Raw genomic sequence first — 21,769 nt, forward strand, 5'->3', positions numbered from 1 at the left:
GATATAATAGAGGCCCTTGAAGGAAACTGGAAAGGGACAGCCCAAGATCTAACAGGAGCACCAACAGAGTGTCGCATCTAGGGAATGAAAAGAATGAGAATGCACTAAACAAGGAGGGTTAGGGGATGATCAATAGTCTGGTGAAAAAGGGTGGTGAAGTTAGAGACTGAGACGGTATTATATTTAGCAATAGGAGGTCACGGTATTCTTGGTAAACACAGGTCTCAGAGAAGTGGTTATAAGACTTGTTGCTGGGATTGAAAACTGAATGGAAGGTGAGGCATGAGACTGGGTTTCAAAAGAAAGAAGGAAGACAGTGGTAGCTAGAGAAGAGTTGTGGATTTCACAAAGATTTTTTTAACAGGTGGGAAAAGATTAAACATTTAATTATTAACAGGAAAAGACCAGTAGAAAATGAGAAAAAAAAAAAAAAAACAGGAGAAAGAGAATAAATGAAATGAATCAGAGATAGAAAGAGATGGGATCCAGAGCCTAGACAGAGATCAACTTTCAGAAAGGCAGAAAGGTATTTCTACTTTTAGGAGAACAGAGAAGGGATATAAGAATAGGCACAGAAGTGAGCAACTACTGAGTTGGGGATAACAAGCAGTGTTAATTTTGTGGAATGCCTTCACTGTGTCTTCTTATTTTCTCAGAAAAGTAGGAGGTGAGATCATCTGCTGACAGTAAGAGAAGTGGGTTTGGGAACTTTGGTTCAAAAAGTATGAAACAATTTTTGTAGACAATAAATAGTGGAAACTAACTCACTGGGAAAAGAAGGGGGTCGAAGGGGCCTATACACTTTACAGAATCTTTAAAATATCTATTAATAGATTTATGCACATGGCCACTCTGGAGTACCAGACACTGGAGCACCTCTTCCAGCTTCACCAACTAAAAACCTGAACAAAATACATGGAACAACTGTTTTCAGAAATTGAACAGAGAGCAAAGAACTGTTACATCCTAAGGAAACAAATAAGATGATTTCATCTGAAGGCAACTTGTCAACTGTGGTACAGGGAGGGGGAACCAAAGCCGAGCACTGGCAGTACTGATATGCTACAGCAACAGTGATCAGTGTTTGAAAAGGCGGAGTACCAAAAGGAAGATATGAAATATCTTTAAAATCTACACAAATCATTATGTAGACTTGGAATCTACTGCTTAATATTAAAATCTGTGTAAGTACAGAAAAACTCTGTAAGGCTGGGGACAGAACTACCAGGGAAGTATACCTGGCTGTGACCTGTTCAAATTCTAATCAGACAGAACTGAGAGATCTCACTGAATACCCAAGGAATACAGTATAGACACTAGAGAAGTAATATTTTAGTATAAAAGCTAAATTCTAAAAGTAAATGACATTCTAGACTTCTCCCAGCAAAGCTTAAACACAGCAAAGGATCAAACTATCCTGTAAGTAATTTAGCTGCCAGCCAAAAAAAGTTGTAATACACTTTAAAGGAAGAGAACAAAACCCAGACACTATAAACAAACAAATGAATAAATAAATACTAAATTAAAAATAACTTGATATGCGAAGAGGCAGAAAAACATGACCCATAACTGCGACAATAAAAAAATCAGTAAACAAAACAAACTTAGAGATAATATAACTAGCAAACAAAGACTTTAAAACAAGTATTATAAATATGCCCAAGGATTTAATGAGAAGAGAAATGGACAACACAACAAAACGCTCAAGTGGAATTTCTAGACCTGAAAAATTCAGGCTCTAAAATAGGTTAATTCACTCAATGGGATTTACAGCAGATTAGACACAATCAATGGAAAATATTAGGATGTGATAATAAAGAAACATAACCTACCCAAAATGAAGCAAAAAGAGAAGAAGAAGAAAAAAAAAAAGCATAGCCTTAGGGACCTACTTTGAGTCCCAGGATGGCAATGAAGAAGAATATTTAAATGGCTAGGAATTTTTCTGAAAATTGGTGAAAAATATAAACTCACAGGTTTGAGGAGCTCAATGAACCACAAGCAGGACAGAAACAAAGAAAATCATACTAAGGCTATTATAATACCACTGCTGAAAGCCACTAATAAATAATCTTACAAGAAGTAAAAGGAGGGGGGAAGAAAAGGAATGTATTATATACAGGGAAACAAGAATAACTACAAACTTTCCAATGGAAACTATGTAAGCTAGAAGAAAGTGGATCACCACTGCTAAAATGCTGAAAGAAAAACTAGAATTCTGTATCAAAAATGTCCTTTGAAATGAAAGGCAATTAAAGACTTTTTTGCAGATAAACTAAAACTAGGAGAATTAACAGTAGACCTACAAGAAAATAAATGGCATGTGTACACTCAACCATACAAGTAAGAACAAGATAAAGCTTGTCAGACTGGGTAAGGAAGATACAAGTATATGCTGTCATCAACAACAAAACACTTTAACTATAAAGACCTAGAATGCTTAAAAGTAAAAGGATGGAAAAAGATATGTCATAAAAGCAAACACTAATTGTAAGATGGAGGGGCTCTGGTAATATTAGACAGAGCAGACTTCAAAGCAAAATATTACTGGAGATAAAAACAGAAATAGCATAATAATAAAAGAACCAATTAAAAAAGAAAACATAATAATCCTACATATTTATGCTCCTAATAATATTTTTAATACATGAAGCAAAATCTGACAGGGTCAGAGAGAAAAAAAATTAATAATCACAAGAGAGACATTTTAGCATCCCTCTCTGTAACTGAAATGAGGAGGGGGGGATAAACATGTCTTGAAAAACAATAACCAAGTGGACCTAATTTTTGGATAAAGAACATTCCATCCAATGACAGTTAAATATACATTCTTTTCAAGTATATATGAAACATTCACAAAAATACACAATAAACAATTTTTTAAAAAAGATTTTATTTATTTGGTGGGGGAGGTGGGCAGTGGGAGAGGGAGAAGCAGACTCACCGTTGAGCAGGGAGGCTGACATGGGGCTCAATCCCCTGATATTATGATCTGAGTCAAAGGCAGATACTTAACCAACTGAGCCACCCAGGCACCCCCACAAAAAACAAGTTTTGATAAATACTCAACTATCTGGAAATTGATCAAGATATATCTAAGTGTTCCATGGGTACAAGAATAAATCAGAATGGAAATAGAAAAGAAAATTAATTGAATGATAATGAAAACACTACATAAAAATTTATGGAATGCAGCTAAACCAGTGCTTAGAGGACAGTTTATAGCATTAAAAATGCTTATCACTGGAAAGAAAAAAAGATTTCAAGTTTCCATATTAAGGAGCTAGAAAAATAAGAATAAATTAAAACCAAGGTAAGCAGAGGGAAAGAAATAATACTTACTAGAAGAGAAACAAAATGGAAAACTGATAAACAAGAGAGAAAAATCAATGAAGCCAAAACTCAATTCATATGAAAAGATCAATAAAATGACTAAACCTCTAGCTAAACTGATCAAGGAAAAAGAAGATACAAAGGGCCCTTATCAGAAATCAGAGATAACTGCTACAGATTCTAGAGACAGTAAAGGATAATAAGGAAATATTATGAGCAATGTTACACCAACAAATTCAGTAATATAATAGAAATGAACAAATTCCTTCAAAGACTAAAGTAGTAAAACTGTATCAAGAAGAAACAGAATAGCCCTGTAATAATGAAAGAAACTAAGTTTGTAACTAAAACCTTTCCCAGTTTTACTGGTAAAATCTATGAAACACTTAATTTTAAATAAATTCCTTCAGAAAATAGAGAAGAGCACTTCCAAACTCATTATATGAAATCAACATCACTCAGATACCAAAAACAGAAAAATATTTTACAAGAAAAGCACATTCAAAGCCCTAACTACACAGACAATAGCAAATCCAATGTAACAGTATATAAAAGTATCATGCAACACATAAAGTATAAAGCATCATGTAGAGTTGATCACAGAAATGCAAGGATTGTTTTCACTTGGGAAAATCAATCGGTGTAATTCACCATGTTAATAGAATAAAGAAGTATCATGTGACTATTTCGATGAGTACAGAAAAATCATTTGATAAAATACAACATGTATTTGATAAAAACCTCTAAGAAAACGGGAAAGGAAGGGAACATTCTCAGTTTGAAAAGAGCATCCATGAAAAAGGTATTTGTTAACATCATATTATAAATGAATGATTTTCGTCTGAGATTGGGAACAAGGAAAGGGAATCCACTCTCACCATTTCTATTCAATATTGTCTTGGAGGTTCTAGCAGTGCAACAATGATGAGTAAAATAAATAGATGTTTAAAATGAAACGGAAACAAATTTTTCTTTATTTATGGACAATCTGATTGAGTATCAGGTAGAAAATCCAAAGGACTCTACATATAGGCTTCTAGATATAATATGTAAATTTAATATATTTGCAGACTGCAAGGTCAATACAAGTATTAGCAATAAAACATTGTATAACATTCATGATAGTATCCAAAGTATTAAAATATTTAGGACTAATTTAAGCAAAATATATATAAAACATACACACAGAAAACTACAAAACACTGCTGAGAAAAATTATGAAAGACTCAACGAATATGGAGATATACCATGCTCATGGATTAAAAGATTTGTCATTAAGATATCAACTAACCCCAAATTGATCTATAAATCACTGTAATCCCAATAAAAAATCCCAGTAGACTTAGTTTTTTTTTTAAATAGAAATTTACAAATTTATTCTAAAATCTGTATGGAAATGCTAAAATTAATTTGAACCATTATATGACCTGATATCAAGACTTTCTGCAAAGCTACCGTAAACAAGACAGTGTGGTGATGTCATAAGGAGAGATACAGCAATTGATGGGAAAAAAGAGGATAGAAAAAGACACACACGTAAGGAGTGGGAAAGGGTGTGCTTTTCAGTAAATGGTCCTGGGACAACTGGATTATCCAATCACGTGGTAAAAGATAAACACTCCAGTTCACATTAGACAAAACACAAATTTAAATCAAAATGGTTAACAGACCTAACAGAAAAAGCTAAAATCATAAAATTTTTACAAGAAAACACACGATAAAATCTTTTTGAGAAGGTTAAGGTATCTAGAAAAGTTGAAAGAAATAGGTCAGCAAATCTTCCCATCGAAATAACTATACAATGGTATAAAATGGCCAAAAAGAACTATTTTAGCACTTTGGAAACTAGTGGTAAATGGCATGTTAAGAAATGTTTGGTCATTAAAAACTGAACTTTAGGTATTAACTGTTGAATGTCTGTGTCATTGCCTGGGGCTGCTCCCATGACCTATTCCCACATGGTTTGGACAGTAGTACTGCCAGGATGAGGCTGCTTTTGTTTAAATACATGGGAAAACATGATGACAATGAATCAAATATAGAGAATCTTAATAAAGACAGAGAAACTAGAACACAGAAAGATAACCAGAGAAAAAAACGAACAAAGCTTCAGAGACTGGAGGGATAACATTAATCATTTCAACATATATGTAATGGAAACTTTGGAAGGAGAGGGGAATCCAAGGGACAGAAAAAATTTGAAGAAATAGTGGCTAAAAACTTCCCCAATCAGAATAATCTACACATGTGAGCTCAGAAAATCCCAAGTAGCATAAACACAAAGTGATCCATACTCTCACATATAATAGTCAAAGTGTTGAAAGCAAGAGTAAGTGGGTGAGCAAACAAGCAAATGAATGAATTTCAACAAATCTTGATATCAGCTAGAGAAAACCAACTCATTATACACATGAAAACATGATAAATCAGAAACAATGAAGGCTAAGGGCAACAAAATGACATACTCAGATGAAAGGAAAAAACCTCTTGATCAAAAATTCTATTTCCAGCAAAACTATCCTTCAAATCAGAAGGCAAATAAAGACATTCACAGATAAATGAAGACCAAGAAAATTCATTATAAGCAAACCTGCTTTACAAGAAATACCAAAAGAAATCTTTTAGACCAAAAAGGAATTATCCTTGATTCCTCTTTGTTTCTCTCTGCACATTCAATGCACCAGAAAGCAAGGCCTATTAGCTTTATATCCAAAATAAACCTGAATCCATTTATTTTTTTCCATCTTCCACTGCCATCATGTAAGCAAGAGCCCTGAATTTTCATTTGGACTTCTGCATACCCTAAATGGTTTTCCTGCTTACACTCACCCCCCTACCCCAAGACCAGCCCATTTCCCAACAACCAGGGTGTTTAAAAACAACTGGATCATAGTATTCTACTTAAAACCTTTTAACTGGCTCTCTGTACACTTAGAACGAGATCCATACTATTTGCCATGGCTAAATAAACCCTACAAAAATTTCTCCCTACCTGAACTTTTCTCCTATCATTCTCTCCCTCTTCTATAAGTTCCAGGACACTGTGTTCTTTGTATTCTGTAAATATCCCCAACTCAATCCTGCTTCTGAATCTTTATACGTACTCTTCCCTCTGCCTAGTATGTGTCACAGGCAAATCATCACACAAGGCTGGGTTCTTATTACTTAAGTCTCCCTTCAAATGCCACTGTCTCAAAGAAGCTTTTCCTAATCACCCAACCTACCCACCATCACTTGCCTGCTTTGACCTTTCAAAAATTTTATAATAGCATTTACCACTACCTGAAGTTATAATGCTCATTTATTTGACAATTCATCTAATATGTACCTTACTCAATAAATTGTAAGGTTCATGGGGATAGAAATCTTACTATCTTGTTCATCAAATACACATAACTTTAGACCTTATGCTAAAATATAAACAATTCTGAACTAAAAAGATTTAAAAGACTTTTTCCCTATTTAATATTTAATAAATGTCCTATCTTAAAAATTATACTAGTCTTCTGCCTCAAAATCTCAGGTATTGAAAAGAAAGCAATATGCAGTAACTACTAAGTGATAAACAACGAGACTCTTGAGAATTGGGACATCTAGAAATTCTCTGGAGATTGGAGTCAAAGTCACCCCTCCATCCCCAATTACTACCTTCCCAGGTCTTAACAGCACTCCTGAATATATTTTAACAACACACTGAATTTCTTGAAGGCAAGAGAATATGTCCTTTTTATTCTGTATCACTTATATCTACATTGGCAGACAGAAGGTGTTCAATAATTATTTTTCAGAAATAAATGAAACAGCATGTTTCTTTGTAAAAGGAAGGTAACAAGATTACCTAATTCAGAGGATTATTTTGAGTCCAATAAAGAAAAAAAGAAAGAAGGGTAAGTGAAAGAAAGAGGGAAAAACATCCCCACAAAATCCTTATTCTGAACTATTACGTTAGAAAAGCACAGGACAATTGATCAAATTAACACTTCTATGAACTATTCCTATTTATTCACATACCTAGAAGCTAATAATATCATAACAGCAATAATTTCATAAGCTAATAACATATTACATACTATTTCAGCACCAGACACTAAAGATCCTCCCTCCCCCACAAAAAAGTTAGCTTATAAGGAAGATCCAAACCTGAATAAAAAAGTTCTGATGTCACAAACAACTAGAGAGAAGACTAAGAACACTTTGCGGAATCCAACAGTGCAGAATCACTAAATGTTCTAGAGCCTAGGGAGTACTCCATTAGTAGAGATTTCATGAAAGATGTCATTACTACTCCAGTAGCCCCAGTAGCCTCATGCTTCTACCCTCACATGTTCAAGAGAAGAGCTAAGGAGCTACAAATACAATCTAAATTTAAACTATTATTGTGGTTTTAACTCCTGAAGGCCAGCAAACCAAACATGAAAAATACACCAACAAAAACTAATCCATGAAGCATTTTAAAAAGCTCTCATTTAAATACATTTTTAAGAGTTCTATTAAGTACAACATAAATTAGAACTGTTATTGTGGCTTTAATTCCTAAATTCTAGCAACCTAAATATGAAAAATATGCTATCAACAAAACTAACCCATTGAACATCTTAAATCTTTTTTTTAAACAAATTCTTACAGAGTTCCTAGAACAGAAAAATAAACAACTTTATTAAATGCATAAGAGATCTTTAGGAAAGGCCAGTATGTTTCAAAAACATGCAATAACCTCAGACTATGATTTCATTGTTGATGAGATAGAGGAAAGTACCTAGACAGCTTATAGCTAGTTCACCCCTATGGTTGTAATTCAATATCAAATTTTTTTCTCTAAAATTGAGATATTTAAAATAAATATTTACTCAAGAATAATATACTTTATATAGTGGTAAAAGCCTTATTACAAAAGAACTTTAAGATTAGTTATTTTACTTACCAAAATGCAGTCCACTTTAGATTGTACAGTTTTGCTAAAAGAAAAAGAAAGTTAGGTTAATAAAAATGATAAATTTATTAAATATTTGAAATAGTAAAATTCCCTTTTAAGATTAAGATCATACCCTAAAACTGCATTTTTCACAAAGCAAAACAAACATCTATTTCCCATTCACTGTACTAAATTTAGTCCTAAAGCATGATCAGAACATCTGAGTTCACTGCTACAGTCAATGTTACACTGTATCATTTTAACAGATGTTTCGAATAAACAATTAAGTTTTTAGAGATATATAAAAATGCAGATATGTATTATTATACAAAGAAACAGGACACAGAATTTATAATGAATACAATTTTTACTGTATGCCTGCCACTCTGGAAAATGATTTGTTTAGCATTTAAAAGCCATAATGGTGTAATATTATCTGTGGCTCTAAAAGACTTGCTATAAAGTAGATTCTCTTCTCTTCTCCCTCCTTCTCACTCACATATGTACATGTGTGCAAAACACCCACACAGGCGAGGGAAAGGAAACCCTAGACATAAAAGGAATAATAAAGATTAACTGATATGGTAATGAATTGGAAGGGGAGAATACATTTAGAAATAAATAACCCCAAAAAGTCACTATATATCAATTTACTGAATAAGTGAATTACTGAATAAGTGAACTATTAATAAGTAATACAAATGAAGCCAGTATAAAATAATTTAACTGTCATCTGGATTTTGTTATAACACAATGAAGTATAAATGCAACAAAATCATGTAGAAATTCAGAGACAGTTTATATCTTAAAAGATGCTATGAGCCAAATTGTCTTTTGTAAAAGGTTCTAGAGCCAAATAAATGTAAAAAAATTGGCGAGTTGCCTCTGTATATAGCTATACAGTTAATCTATAAAGTAAAAAAAATCAACATTTAAAACTCATTTGTATTGATTACAATCAATAACCTCAAAACTTTTCATTTGTATGTAGATTTCAAATTTCACTTTTTAAAGAACAAAGTATAACTGGATTAAGTTCAACTGCAAAGATCAGAATGACTATAAAGAACAAGAAAAGCAAATGATACCTCCACTTAAGAGGAAATGAAATCCCCTTCCCACAATCCCACAGAAGACTTTTAAGACGTTTTAAAATCTTTTGGGATTGTTTGTATAGCTTATAACTCATTAGCAGCTAAAGTGTGCTATTTTTTTCTCTTCTTAATAACTCCCAGTTTCCCTGAGATAAGAGAGTATTGTACTGATTAAGAATCACTCCTAAAAAGCAATGCATCAAGAATCCAACCACTGTTCACCACCTTCTTCTAAACCCCTACCATTTCCTGTCTAGAGTGTTATAGTAACCTAACTGGTCTTCCTGTTTCTATCCTTAAGAACCTCCCCCAACCACCTCTGTGGACTATTCTCAATAAAGTGGCCAAAGTGATTCTTTGTCCAAACATAGTTCTTCTCTGACTTTCCCATTTAAAATATTCTGCATCACTCTATCCTTCTTGCTCTGTTTCGCTTTTAATTATTCTACTTACCCCCATTTTATATATTTTTTAAAGATTTTACTTATTTATTTAAGAAAGAGAGCAAGAGAGGAGAGAATGAGTGGGGAGAGGGGCAGAGGGAGAAGCAGACTCCTTGTTGAGCAGGGAGCCCAATGCAGGACTTGATCCCAGGACCCTGGGATCATGACCTGAGCCAAAGGCAGACACTTAACCAACTGAGCCACCAGGTACCCATTTTATATTTTTATTAATTTATTTGTTTACTGGATATCTTCCTTGACTAGAATTTAAACTCCATGAAAACAGGCTTTGTCTATTTTGCTCACTGCTGTTATTATCATCTCGCACATGTTAGGTATTCAATAAAATCTGTTAAATGAATATATGACAAAAACACATTCAGCCCCCCATATGAATAAAACTCTTTGGAAAGACTGGGACCACATTTTAAAAAAGTGTTTTTAGAGAAAATAGTATAAAATTGAAAATGTGATTATTTTCTAAACCATAGCTCTAAATACACTCCTTTTCTATCAGAAACCTGCTCTGTGGAATACCTGAAGATGACTATGTCTTATCACAAACAATTTGGTAAATCTAAAAAGTATGTGTAAAAGGTAGCCTTTGAAAGAATAAACTTAAAAAATAAAATGCAAGTGCTTCTAAGCTAGATACGAACTTTGGCAATCACTTGATCTAACCTTTTGATTATTTTTAATTCATACTTAACACAACTATAATAGATGGATATAGATTAAGTTGAACTCCCTTTCGTTCTGCCGTCTAGTCTCGTACCATATCTCACTACCTTCTGAAAGATAACTATCGTTAATTTGATGTGTAAGCTTCCCAGTAGATGTACAAGCCTATAAGCAACATATACTGCTATTCCAAGAAGCTTTTAAATGTTTATGTAAATACCCTTACATTATATATATTCTGCAATTGTCTTCTGTCATTCAACATTATCTTTGAGATCTACACTTTGATGAAGTTCATTTTAATGCTGAAAAGTATTCCACTGGGTGAATATATCAAATTTATTCATCTATTTCTTTACTGAAAGCCAATTTAATACTTCCCAGGTTTTCTTACAAACAATGCTGCAATAAATTTTGTACATGTCTCCTGGTGTACACATGTGAAAATCTCTCAGTTATAAATTCAAAAGTTAACTTTCAGGGGCTCATGGATGTATCTTGTCAACTGTATATTACCAAATTCTTCTCCCAAGCAGTTTATATCCACTTACACTTCCATCAGCACTATACGATACTCTCTATTTTCCTATTACTTTGTACAAATATTTGCCATTTATACATGATATATAATACACATATTAAACACTATCTTAATGGATATAAATTTTTTGAATTTGTAATTTTTTCTAATTGCTAGCAATACTTTTCACCTGCTTAACTGGCCATATAGATTTTCTCCTCTGTAAACCACTGATTCATACTCTTTGTCCATTTTTAAGTGGAGTTGACTATTTCTTATTAAGTTGTAGCAGTTCTTTATATACTACGGACACAAATCCTGTTACATATACTTAACTTTGTTAATTATATATTTTAACGATATCTTACTAAAGTTTAAATTTTTGATTTAGTCAAATTTATTAATTTTTCCTTTATGATTTGTGTTTTTTATCTTAAGACACCCTATCTAGCTGCAGTTTTAAGGACATATTTCATTCTAACATTTTTGAAGTTAGCTTTTTCAAGTTTGATCTTTATTTGAACTAGAATTTATTCTTATGTATGGTATGGTGTAATACATATTTTCTTTCTGGTAGGCCAATTGCTCCCTATTTTATTATGCCAAGTTTTCATGTATGCTTGAATCCATTTTCGGTTTTTCTGTTTTATTATTAATCTATGTGTCTCTCTCTGAGCCACCACTCTAAATTTACCAGTGCTTTAAAAATTAGGTCTAGTTATTTGAGTACATGCCCTTCCTTGACCATTTTCAGAACAGTCTTGATAATTCTCAGGCCTTATACAGTCCAGGTGGGTTTTCTGCTTTTTACAATTTCACAAAATTCCTGCTAAGATTTATACTGAATAGTACTGATGTTTAGATTGAAGTTGGGGAAGTGATTCATAATTTGATTTATTTTTGTCTGTCTTTAAAAATGTCCTATAATTTTCTGTATCTTTTTAAAATTATGTTTTCTAATTGGTTCTTGCTAATGTACGTGCTGATGTTCACAAAAACCACTAGTTTTTATGCTGACTTTATATCCAGCAACCTTCCTGAACTTATTAGTTCTAATAGTATATAGATTTTCTTGTAGATAACGATTTCACTTACAATTAAAATATTTTTCTTCCTTTTCTGTCTTTATGCCTCTTTTTCTCCTCCTTTCTTATCTAATTACTTTGGCTAAAATCTCTAGTCTAAGGATGAAAAATTGCGGTCACAGCAGACATCCTGTTCTGTTTCCAATTTTTCTTTCAAAGTTTTAATATGATGTATTATAATATTCCATTTAGTGGGCACTTTATAATTTCCTACAATATTCCTGAATATTCAATGTTTTTATTGACTCGATCACAATAAAATAATGCTTCAATATCCTGATGTCCTGCTTCAGATAATGACATAGTAACTTCCCACATATAACAATGATACATTGTGGACAAAATATAAAAACAGCATCAAAGTTAAAGAGAGTGACCAAAAGCAGGTAGCAACTAGAGGGAAACATCCTTAGAAGAAGGGAACTGCACTGGGTAGGATTTGTAGTTATAAGGCTATTGTCAGAGGGTACTTATCCACCCACGCAACAATGATCACTGAAGAATAAAGCACAAATCTGCTGTCTTGCCAGCTGAGGAGGCAGAGGAGGACAACGTCTGGGATTGCCAGAGCCACTATAACATGAAAGATGAAATCCCAGAAAGGAAGGTGCCACAAAATTTCTTTGTGAACTATGCCCAAATGTCTGGATAACCTTCCTCTGGGAAAGACTCCAAGGTTTCCAGAAAAAAGAAACAGTTGGAAAAAGTGGGAAGATCTGAGTTGAGTCTCCTTGCTGCTGCCTATTATAGGAATAATAATGTTGGAGTTTGAATCCAGGTATGTTACAGTCTACCAGGACAAAAAAAAATCCCAAAACAGAAAACCCCACAACACTCAGAGAAAAATAACAGAATCTAAAGCCTACAACAACATATCACCCACAATGCCCATTACACAAGCAAAATTTACCAGAAAGAAGAAACAGGAAAAAGAGACCCAGAGTCAAGATCAAAAAGCAGCACATAGAAACCAAATCCTGAATGATCAATATGTCAGAATTAGCAGACCAGGATTTCTAAGCAAGTAATATAAATATGTCTAAGTATTTAAAGGAAAATATGGTCATAAGAAATGTATCCATGGCAGGGGAGAACCTCAGCTGAGAACTGGTACTTATGAAAAAGAACCAAATGGAAATTCTAAAACGGAAAAGTACAATGTCTAAAATGAAAAATTCATTGGATTACCTTAACAGGAGATCAGATACAGCAGAAAAAGGGTCACTAAACTGGAAAATAAATCAATACATCTTATTGAATCTAAAGGAGAAAGAAAAAGATTTTCAACATAATAAGCAGAGCTTCAAAGATCTGTAGTACAACATCAAGTGGTCTAACTATGTACAGTGGGAGAGGAGAGAGAACGAGACAGAAAAGTATCTGATAAATGACCAAAAATTTCCCCAAATTGTGTGAAAAACACAAACTTACATACCTAAGCTCATTAAATTCCAAGCAGGATTATTATGAAGAAACCACACATGGGCACATCACAGTCACAGAGATGAAAACACAAAGATGAAAAGCAAATTTTGAGGGCAACTGGAGTAAAGTTAATATCATATGCAGTAAAAAAGTGAATGACAGCTGACTTCTATGCAGTCAATTGATTTGCAACAGAAATACTAAAGCAATTCAAGTGATAAAAGAAAAACTTTTCAACAAAGGCTGATGAAATAACTGGATATATCTATAAGCAAATGAACATAACTCATTCTACAGCTAATTTTGAGTTAGATCTTAAAATTAACTATAAAAATTAAAACTATAAAATGCCTACAAGAAATCACAGACTATTATGACCTGAAAATATACAAAGATGTCTTGGGATGCAATAACCATTAAAAAAATGATTCCATCAAAATGAAAATCGACTGTATTCATCAAAAGACATCAATTAAGAAAACAAGCCACCAAACAAAAACAATATTTGCAAAACATATACCTAAGAAAAGACTGATGCTCACAATATGTAATAAATTCCTACAACTCAACAGCAAAGTCAGTTAATAAATAAGGCAGTTCACACACAAAAAGGAATACAAATGCCCAATAAACAAATGAAAAGATGTTCAACATCATTAATCATCAAGGAAATGCAAATCAAAATCAAAACGATATATTATTATATACTCACTAGGATGGCTAAAATTAAAAACAGAAAACACCAAGTTTGGAGCAACTGTAACTGTCATACATTTCTGTTGGAAATGTAAAAGGTAAAACCACTTCGGAAAAAATTAGTTAAATACAGACCTATCTTTTATTGTGGCAATTCTACTCCTAGGTATTTATTTAAAAGAAATGAAACTGTGTATCCATAAAACAGGCTTGAACAATAATGTTCATAGAATCTTTAGTCATAATAGCCCCAAACTGAAAACAATCCAAATGGCAGTCAATGTAAGGATGGATAAAAACGTGGTATATTCATAGTACTCAGCAATTTAAAAAACTTATGATACCTAGAAACACATGAATGAATCTAGCAGGTATTAGAGTGAGCCAAAGACACCACCCAGAAAAGTTCACACTGTACAGTTCCATTTACATGAAGTTCTAGCATAGATAAAATTAATCTATGGCAAAAGAAAAATAAGAAAAAGTGTACATCTTGGGTTGAGGACTGGGGCTGACTTAGAAGGACCACTTTTGAACTCTATAATATATTGCCCTATTTCCCCTTTTCAGGAAAGAAGAACTCTGTCCCTCAGCTGCTAGTAGTGCTTCCAGCAGAAAGACTTCAGTTGTCAGCCCACTCTGGGGATTGTCTATGCTGAAGAAAACTTCACTCCCCAAGGTCCTAGCTCCTTCCCAGGACAGCCCATACCCAGAGGCTGATCAACATGGGGGTATAAAGGCCCAGCTCCTTGTTACAACTTGGGACAACTCTGATGGGTCATTCCAGCTTCAGAACTCTCTAGCTCTGCACCTTAACTTTCCCTCTGCTTTCTTCCATTCTTTCCACAGATGTGACTCTCAAGAGCATTCCCTAGTGAAATAGTTCTTAAAATATAATTCTTGGACTAGCATCATCTGGGACTAGTTAGAAATGCAAACTTGTAGAGCCCACCCCACACCTACTGAATCAGAAAGCAGAAGCCCCAAGCACCTGCAATGAGCTCTTTAGCTTTTTGTGCCTCACTCTTAAACATACTCAGATAAGATAACAGAGCAATATATCCGGGAGACGAGTAAAAGAAGAGATAGGAGGTACTTATTCCTCTTGGCTTTCTTTCTGAGAGGCAATGAGTTAGTGGTTGGGGAACCTCTTAGCAAATCCTGTAAGACCTTTTTGAACTCATTAAACTATAAGCCTCTAAGACTTTGATCAAAAATTAAAATTAAGTATATAAAAATTTAAATTAAAAAAATTGTGAACTTATCAAACAAGAAATGGCATCATCTATGGATATATTTGGAATTAACTTATAATTACTTTTTTCACCATTACTCTGACTACTTAAGTTTAAGAAAATTTTTCAGCAGCAGGAAAAATATACATAAAAATACATTAACTGGGGTGTCTGGGTGAATCAAAGTTTTCTATACTTATTCTTTCTTCTTCAGCTTTCTGCTCTTGTTCCTTCCAAGCCTGCTCTTCAGCAATTCTTAAAGGTTTTCTAGTTCCTCAAGAAGGGCTGCAGTATCATCATTACTCTCCTCTTCAAAATCTTCATCTTCTTCCTCCCTGAGAGACTCACCTGCATCAAGGTTGGCAGAAGGAATCTGGTCTAACCAAGGCTTCTTTGACACTGAAGATGTGCTATGTTCTCATGTCAGATGACTTCTTCTCTCTTGCTGTAGCTCTCTCTCTCCCTTCCAGCTCCATCCTGAAATAGTGATTCCAAACTTCTTCTGCCTCCTGAATACTTCATCTATATTTCATCTGTGTGAGGTCTCTACTCGAATATTGCTTTAAGAGGTGGCTCAAATCACCTTCTCTTTTTCCTCCCCCATCTCTCACAGATTCAAAAGTTGGTCTAGCTGCTGTTGTCATTTTTCTGGTTGGCCGAGGTCTGATGCAGCAGCCTCCAGAAACCATATAGACACCATTATGACTCTTCCCCAAAATGCTTTAAAAATAGTCATTGTTCAGAGTTCTTGCCTGATCTTAAGAACCCTTGGGGATCTGCTTTAAAAGTAATTTAGCTTGTAGACCAATGTTTCTTGATGGGACACTGGTTTTTACCGGCATCTTCCTTTACTGTATAGTTTGTCCTATGCTTTATAGAATGTTTGGTATTACTGGATTCTTTTTTTTTTTTTTTTTAAGATTTTATTTATTTATTCGACAGAGATAGAGACAGCCAGTGAGAGAGGGAACACAAGCAGGGGGAGTGGGAGAGGAAGAAGCAGACTCATAGCGGAGGAGCCTGATGTGGGGCTCGATCCCATAACGCCAGGATCACGCCCTGAGCCGAAGGCAGACGCTTAACTGTTGTGCCACCCAGGCGCCCCTGGTATTACAGGATTCTACCCACTAAATGTCAGTAGACAACCAAAACTGCTCCACGTATTATCGTATGTCCCTAGGTGAGAGCTACTACTCTGGAGTGTAGAGAACAAAGTCATTCATATGCTGTGTGTTGTTGACTCACATATAAGAAGTTCCCTAATATTCTCAATTCAATGCTCTACAAACGAGTTATTTCAAAAGTTGAAACTTTGTTAGGTATGAAAAGTGAACTTTTTTTTTAAAAACACAAGATATCATAAACATTTGCTAATTTTATTAAAAAACTCATTTTCCTGTTCAGAAAATTAAAACTAATTTGTTTTTTTAAGATGTATCTGTTTTACAGAGTGAGAGAGAGCGAGTGCATGCATGTGCGTGTGCAAGTGAGGGAGGAGCAGGGGGAGAGAGAATCCTGAAGCAGACTCCCTGCTGAGCACAGAGCCCAGTGTGTCAATCCCAGGACTCTGAGATCATGACCTGAGCAGAAATCAAGAGTCGGACACTTAACTGACTAAGCCACCCAGGAACCCCAAAACTAATTTCAACTAGAAGAACTAACTCTATTACCAGATAACTTTTACCTACTATTTAATTATTAATATTATTAAAATTAAGCTTTCAACTTCTTAGTGACATTACTGCATTCATTTAGTATTTGTTCTATTATTTTTTGAGATTACCAAGTTGCAAGTATAGTGTAAAGTTATAAAGAATAATATAACACATGTTCCTGTCAGTGACTTTGAACTAATCTGAACATTTTCTCCCTTTTTTCCCTTAAGGAAGAAAACTTCATGAATACAACTGAAGCCCCTCTGGGCTCTTTCCCAATTTCATTTCACCATTCCTTTGTTGGTGACCACTATCTAGAACTTGTTACCATTCTTATGAATGTTTATAGTTTTACTACAGATATTCGTACAGTAGTCCCCTCTTTACCTGTGGTTTTGCTTTCCACAGTTTCAGTTACCCAAAGTCAATCATAGTCCAGAAGGAGGTTGTCTTCCTTCTGATGTATACTGTAGAATCAGAAGGTCAACAGTAGCCTAGCTCTACATCATGTCGGCTACATCATTCACTGCACCTCATCTCATCATGTAAGCATTTTATCACCCTCACATCACCACAGGAAGGGTGGGTACAGTCAGATATTTAGAGAGAACATATTCACCTAAATTTTATTATAGTATATTGTTATAATTGTTCTATTTTATTAGTTTGTTGTTAATCTCTTACTGTACCTAATTTATGTATTAAACTTTATCATAGGTACACATGTGTGTATGTATATGTGTGTATGTGTATATATATGAAAAAACATAGGTACTATCCATGGTTTCAGGTATCCACTTGGGTCCCTGTTGGATAAGGGGGAGAACTAATGTATGTCACTAAACAATATGAAGCAGTTTTGTTTACATTATAAACATGCAGTTATGATGCATGTATTATTCTACCTTTTCCCCCCTTTTACTTACTAGGCTTTAGAAAAAGTGTATCTATTTTTATTCACTCTTGTTTATCTGTTTTAACTGTTACTAGTATTATGGGTTGAATTACGTATCAATCCTCAGTACCCCACAATGTGAACTTACTTGGGGACAGGGTCTTTATAGAAGCAATCAACTTAAAATAAATCAATCAGTCATGCGGGTGGGCTCTAACCAAATACCACAGCTGTTCTAATAAAATGAGAAAATGCAGATACAGAGACACACAAGGAAGGAAGATGATGTGAAGAGACATAAGGAGAAGGCCATCTGCAAACCAAGGAAAGCAACCTGGAAGATCCTTCCCTCATACCCCTCAGAAGGAATCAACCCTGCCAACACCTTGATCTTGGACTTCTGGCCTCCAGATCTGTGAGAAAATAAATTCCTGTTGTTTCAGCTACCTACTCTGTGGTACTGTGTTACAGCAGCCCTAGAAAACTAATACACATAGTATCCCGTTGTCTGAACATACCATTTTTCATTTATACATTCTTCTACTGAAAGACACCTATGGTGTTTCCAGCTCTGTACCGTAACACACAATGTTGCAACAAACATTTGGTATACAGATCTTGCTATGCGCAGTGCAACACTTCTTCTCAGACACATACACAAAAACACATACACAAACCTTGCAGGGGAATTCTGGTATGTTAATCTTCAACTAATTATTGCTAAATTGCCCTTCAAAGTATACTTCATCAGCTGTGTATGAGAATAATTTCTTTACCCACTCCAAAATCTGGTAATGACAGACTCTGGCCAATGTAATGTGTGTGAAATTATTTTACTATTTTGATATGCATTACTCTGTTAATGAGGTTTAACATCCTTTCATGTTTATTGACCACTAAGCTTTCTTATATGTATTGCCTACTCATATCCTTTACCCATTTTTCTACTTTGTTGTTTACTATTATTATTCTTATAATAATGAGTCCTCTTTATACTTTAATACTAATCCTTTGCCAATTATTTGAATTATAAATATTTTCCCTCCATCTGCAGCTTGTTTTTCTTTTTATGGTGTTTTACAGAAAGATTTTATTTTAATGTATTCAAATTTATTAGTATTTTCCTTCATGAAAAGTGCTTTCGGTGACTTGTTTTAAAAACTTTTTCCTTATCATGAGGTCACAAAGAGATTTATTTTCAGGGTGCCTGGATGGCTCACTTGGTTAAGCATCTGACTCTTGATCTTAGCTCAGGTCTTGATCTCAGGGTCGTGGGTTCAAGCCTAGTGTCAGACTCCATGCTTGGAGTGGAGACTACTTTAAAAAAAAAAAGAGGGAGAGATTTATTTTCTTATAAATGTTTGCTTTTCACCTTTGGTGTTTGAGTTTCCTTGGATTCTGTGTGTGATATATGTATTTTTTTCATATAGATAACTAAAGGTCCAGTGGTCCACCCTTTCCTTGTAGTCAAGGCTGCTGTCTTATGTGTTTCCTAAGTCTACCACTTTTCCTGGTACACATTAGGCAGTGCGTGCTCAATTAAATGATGGATGGAGAGAGAAGGGAGAAAAAGAAAGGTGAAGCAGGGATAGGAGTGTGGGAAAAAGTATTCAGATCATGGTTCTTGATGCATACTTAAGTATCAGAATCATACAAGTCAAAGGGTATTAAAAACAGACTCAGAGGGTGGGCTGCAGGAAAATGGGCTTTCCAGAACTCTGGAACGCTGGAGGCAAAGATATTGATCATGTAACTGGGTACCACTCTGCTTTCTCTCTCCCACGATGAGAATATGGCCTTGCTGGTGCTGAATTAGTTTAAAATCCAGAAAACTGTGATGCTTTATAACTATCACTTGATTAGTATGTTAAGTCTCTGCAGAATTTTAATGAAAGCCTAGGTATGAAAGGCAAAGATATACCATATATTTGATACAGCAACTCTAGCTGAATTTTTCCTAAAGGTAAGGTAGCTGTATGCACATAAGAAACCCCAGAGAGATCGAAAAAGCTGTTTAAAGATATGCTGCATTTACTATTACTCAGAATAGTCATTTGACGTCTGTATCCTTAACTACATACTCCAGGAACATACAACAGGTGGGTAGACAGTCTCTTCCCAATAATCCCTAACCTTAAGGTCAAATGGAGGGGTGAGAGAGGGCACAATAGAAATAAGGGAAAAGAAGAATGGGACCTACAATGACTTCTGCTTCAGTGACCCTCAACAGAAAAATAGCTCCCTAGAGCACAGTTATGATATCTAGCACAGTATAGCTGCGGAAATACATTCCATAAGAGTAAAAGGGGGCTTAGCCTCTTGATGAATGTACACAAAGCCACCTATGAAGTATTCTTCCCAAATATTAAACCATATCTATGTATTGAACCATATTTACATCTAACTACCAACACACAGGAAGTAGAGATGAGAAATATACTAAAAAGCAGCATGGGAATGAAATCAGCAAAACCCAGACTGTGGGAAACTCCAGAGGACAAATGATACGGTTTCTTCAACAGAAAAAAAAAACTACAAGAAAAATTTTAAAAGAAGACCTATAGATTAAGAGACAATCAGGGGCGCCTGGGTGGCTAAGTCGTTAAGCGTCTGCCTTTGGCTCAGGGCGTGATCCCAGCGTTCTGGGATTGAGCCCCATGTCAGGCTCATCCTCTGGGAGCCTGCTTCTTCCTCTCCCACTCCCCCTGCTTGTGTTCCCCCTCTCACTGGCTGTCTCTCTGTCAGATAAATGAATAAAATCTTAAAAAAAAAAAAAAAAAGATTAAGAGACAATCAACCAACAGCAATATAAGGATAACAATTAAAACAAATTACAAAGGAAAAAAATGAGACATGAAAATGAGGAGGAATTGTATGCGTGCAGATATTAAGGAAAGACTATTATTTTTCTTGGTAGATTAATCATACAGTTGTATTTATTTGCAGATGATATGTCCACGATGTTCTTCAAAATAATCAACAGAGATTTTATATATATACATACACAGACACATACACACACATATTTAGCTATGAGACTAGTTGTTGAAGCTGAACAATAAGGACACGGAAGTTCACTGCATTTTCTTTCTGTATGCAATTGAAATTTTTCAAAATAAAAAGTTTTAAATAAGGGCAGGGCTTAGCAGCTCCTTTCCAAAAGAAAAGCACATCATCAACCATGCAGGTCCTACAACTAACGGACTCGTTTAAGACCTAAAAATCTTCTGATGTTGATTTAAACTACGAAAGACTTACACACTCATAAAACTACATGAATCACATGAATAAATAAATATTTATTTATATATTTATATATAATATATATAATATAATATAATATAATATAATATATATTATATAATATATATAATATATAAAAAAATAAAACTACATGAATCACAGATTCATCCACTATATCCAGTGCCTACTGAGTTAGTTTACAATGTTTCCTAAACAGCCATTCAGTGATACAGAGTATGTTACTAGTATTTGAAAGTTTAGACTATGATTCATTTTGGTAAAGTTATTTTCCTTGTTTTGCTATTCTCCACATATAAATATCTTTTATTATATGATTGCTGCTTATCCCAAATGCTGAATTTTACTTTTAAAATTTGCTCTAAAAGTACTGAAAAATCTGTACTTTGGGGAGGCAGGGTACTGAACAAATTGTGCGATTTTCATTAGTCTCAATCTATGTATTTCCCCATTTTTTTTAACATGCAGATTTTCAGATTTATAATAGAAATTCAAAGTAATCAAATGATAGGGAAGGCATTTGTTCACGTAATA

General features: G+C 34.3%; 1 protein-coding gene and 1 pseudogene across 4 annotated transcripts in view; both read right to left on the reverse strand.

The window, feature by feature from the left end:
- The window catches only part of RFX7 (regulatory factor X7), a 128,770-nt gene that overhangs the window by 68,503 nt on the left and 38,498 nt on the right, over positions 1-21,769 (reverse strand). For 3 of the 4 annotated variants that reach the window (XM_057306135.1, XM_057306137.1, XM_057306136.1), the window contains one exon: positions 8,255-8,288. In XM_057306135.1, coding sequence (XP_057162118.1) covers positions 8,255-8,288 — 34 coding nt within the window. Of the gene's footprint in view, positions 1-8,254; positions 8,289-13,256; positions 13,298-21,769 lie in introns of all 4 variants that reach the window. The other variant, XM_057306138.1, reaches the window with a different exon arrangement.
- LOC113269657 (spliceosome-associated protein CWC15 homolog) lies at positions 14,208-20,703 on the reverse strand (annotated as a pseudogene).

Source organism: Ursus arctos, unplaced genomic scaffold (assembly GCF_023065955.2).
Source record: "Ursus arctos isolate Adak ecotype North America unplaced genomic scaffold, UrsArc2.0 scaffold_36, whole genome shotgun sequence".
Classification (NCBI taxonomy): Eukaryota; Metazoa; Chordata; class Mammalia; order Carnivora; family Ursidae; genus Ursus; species Ursus arctos.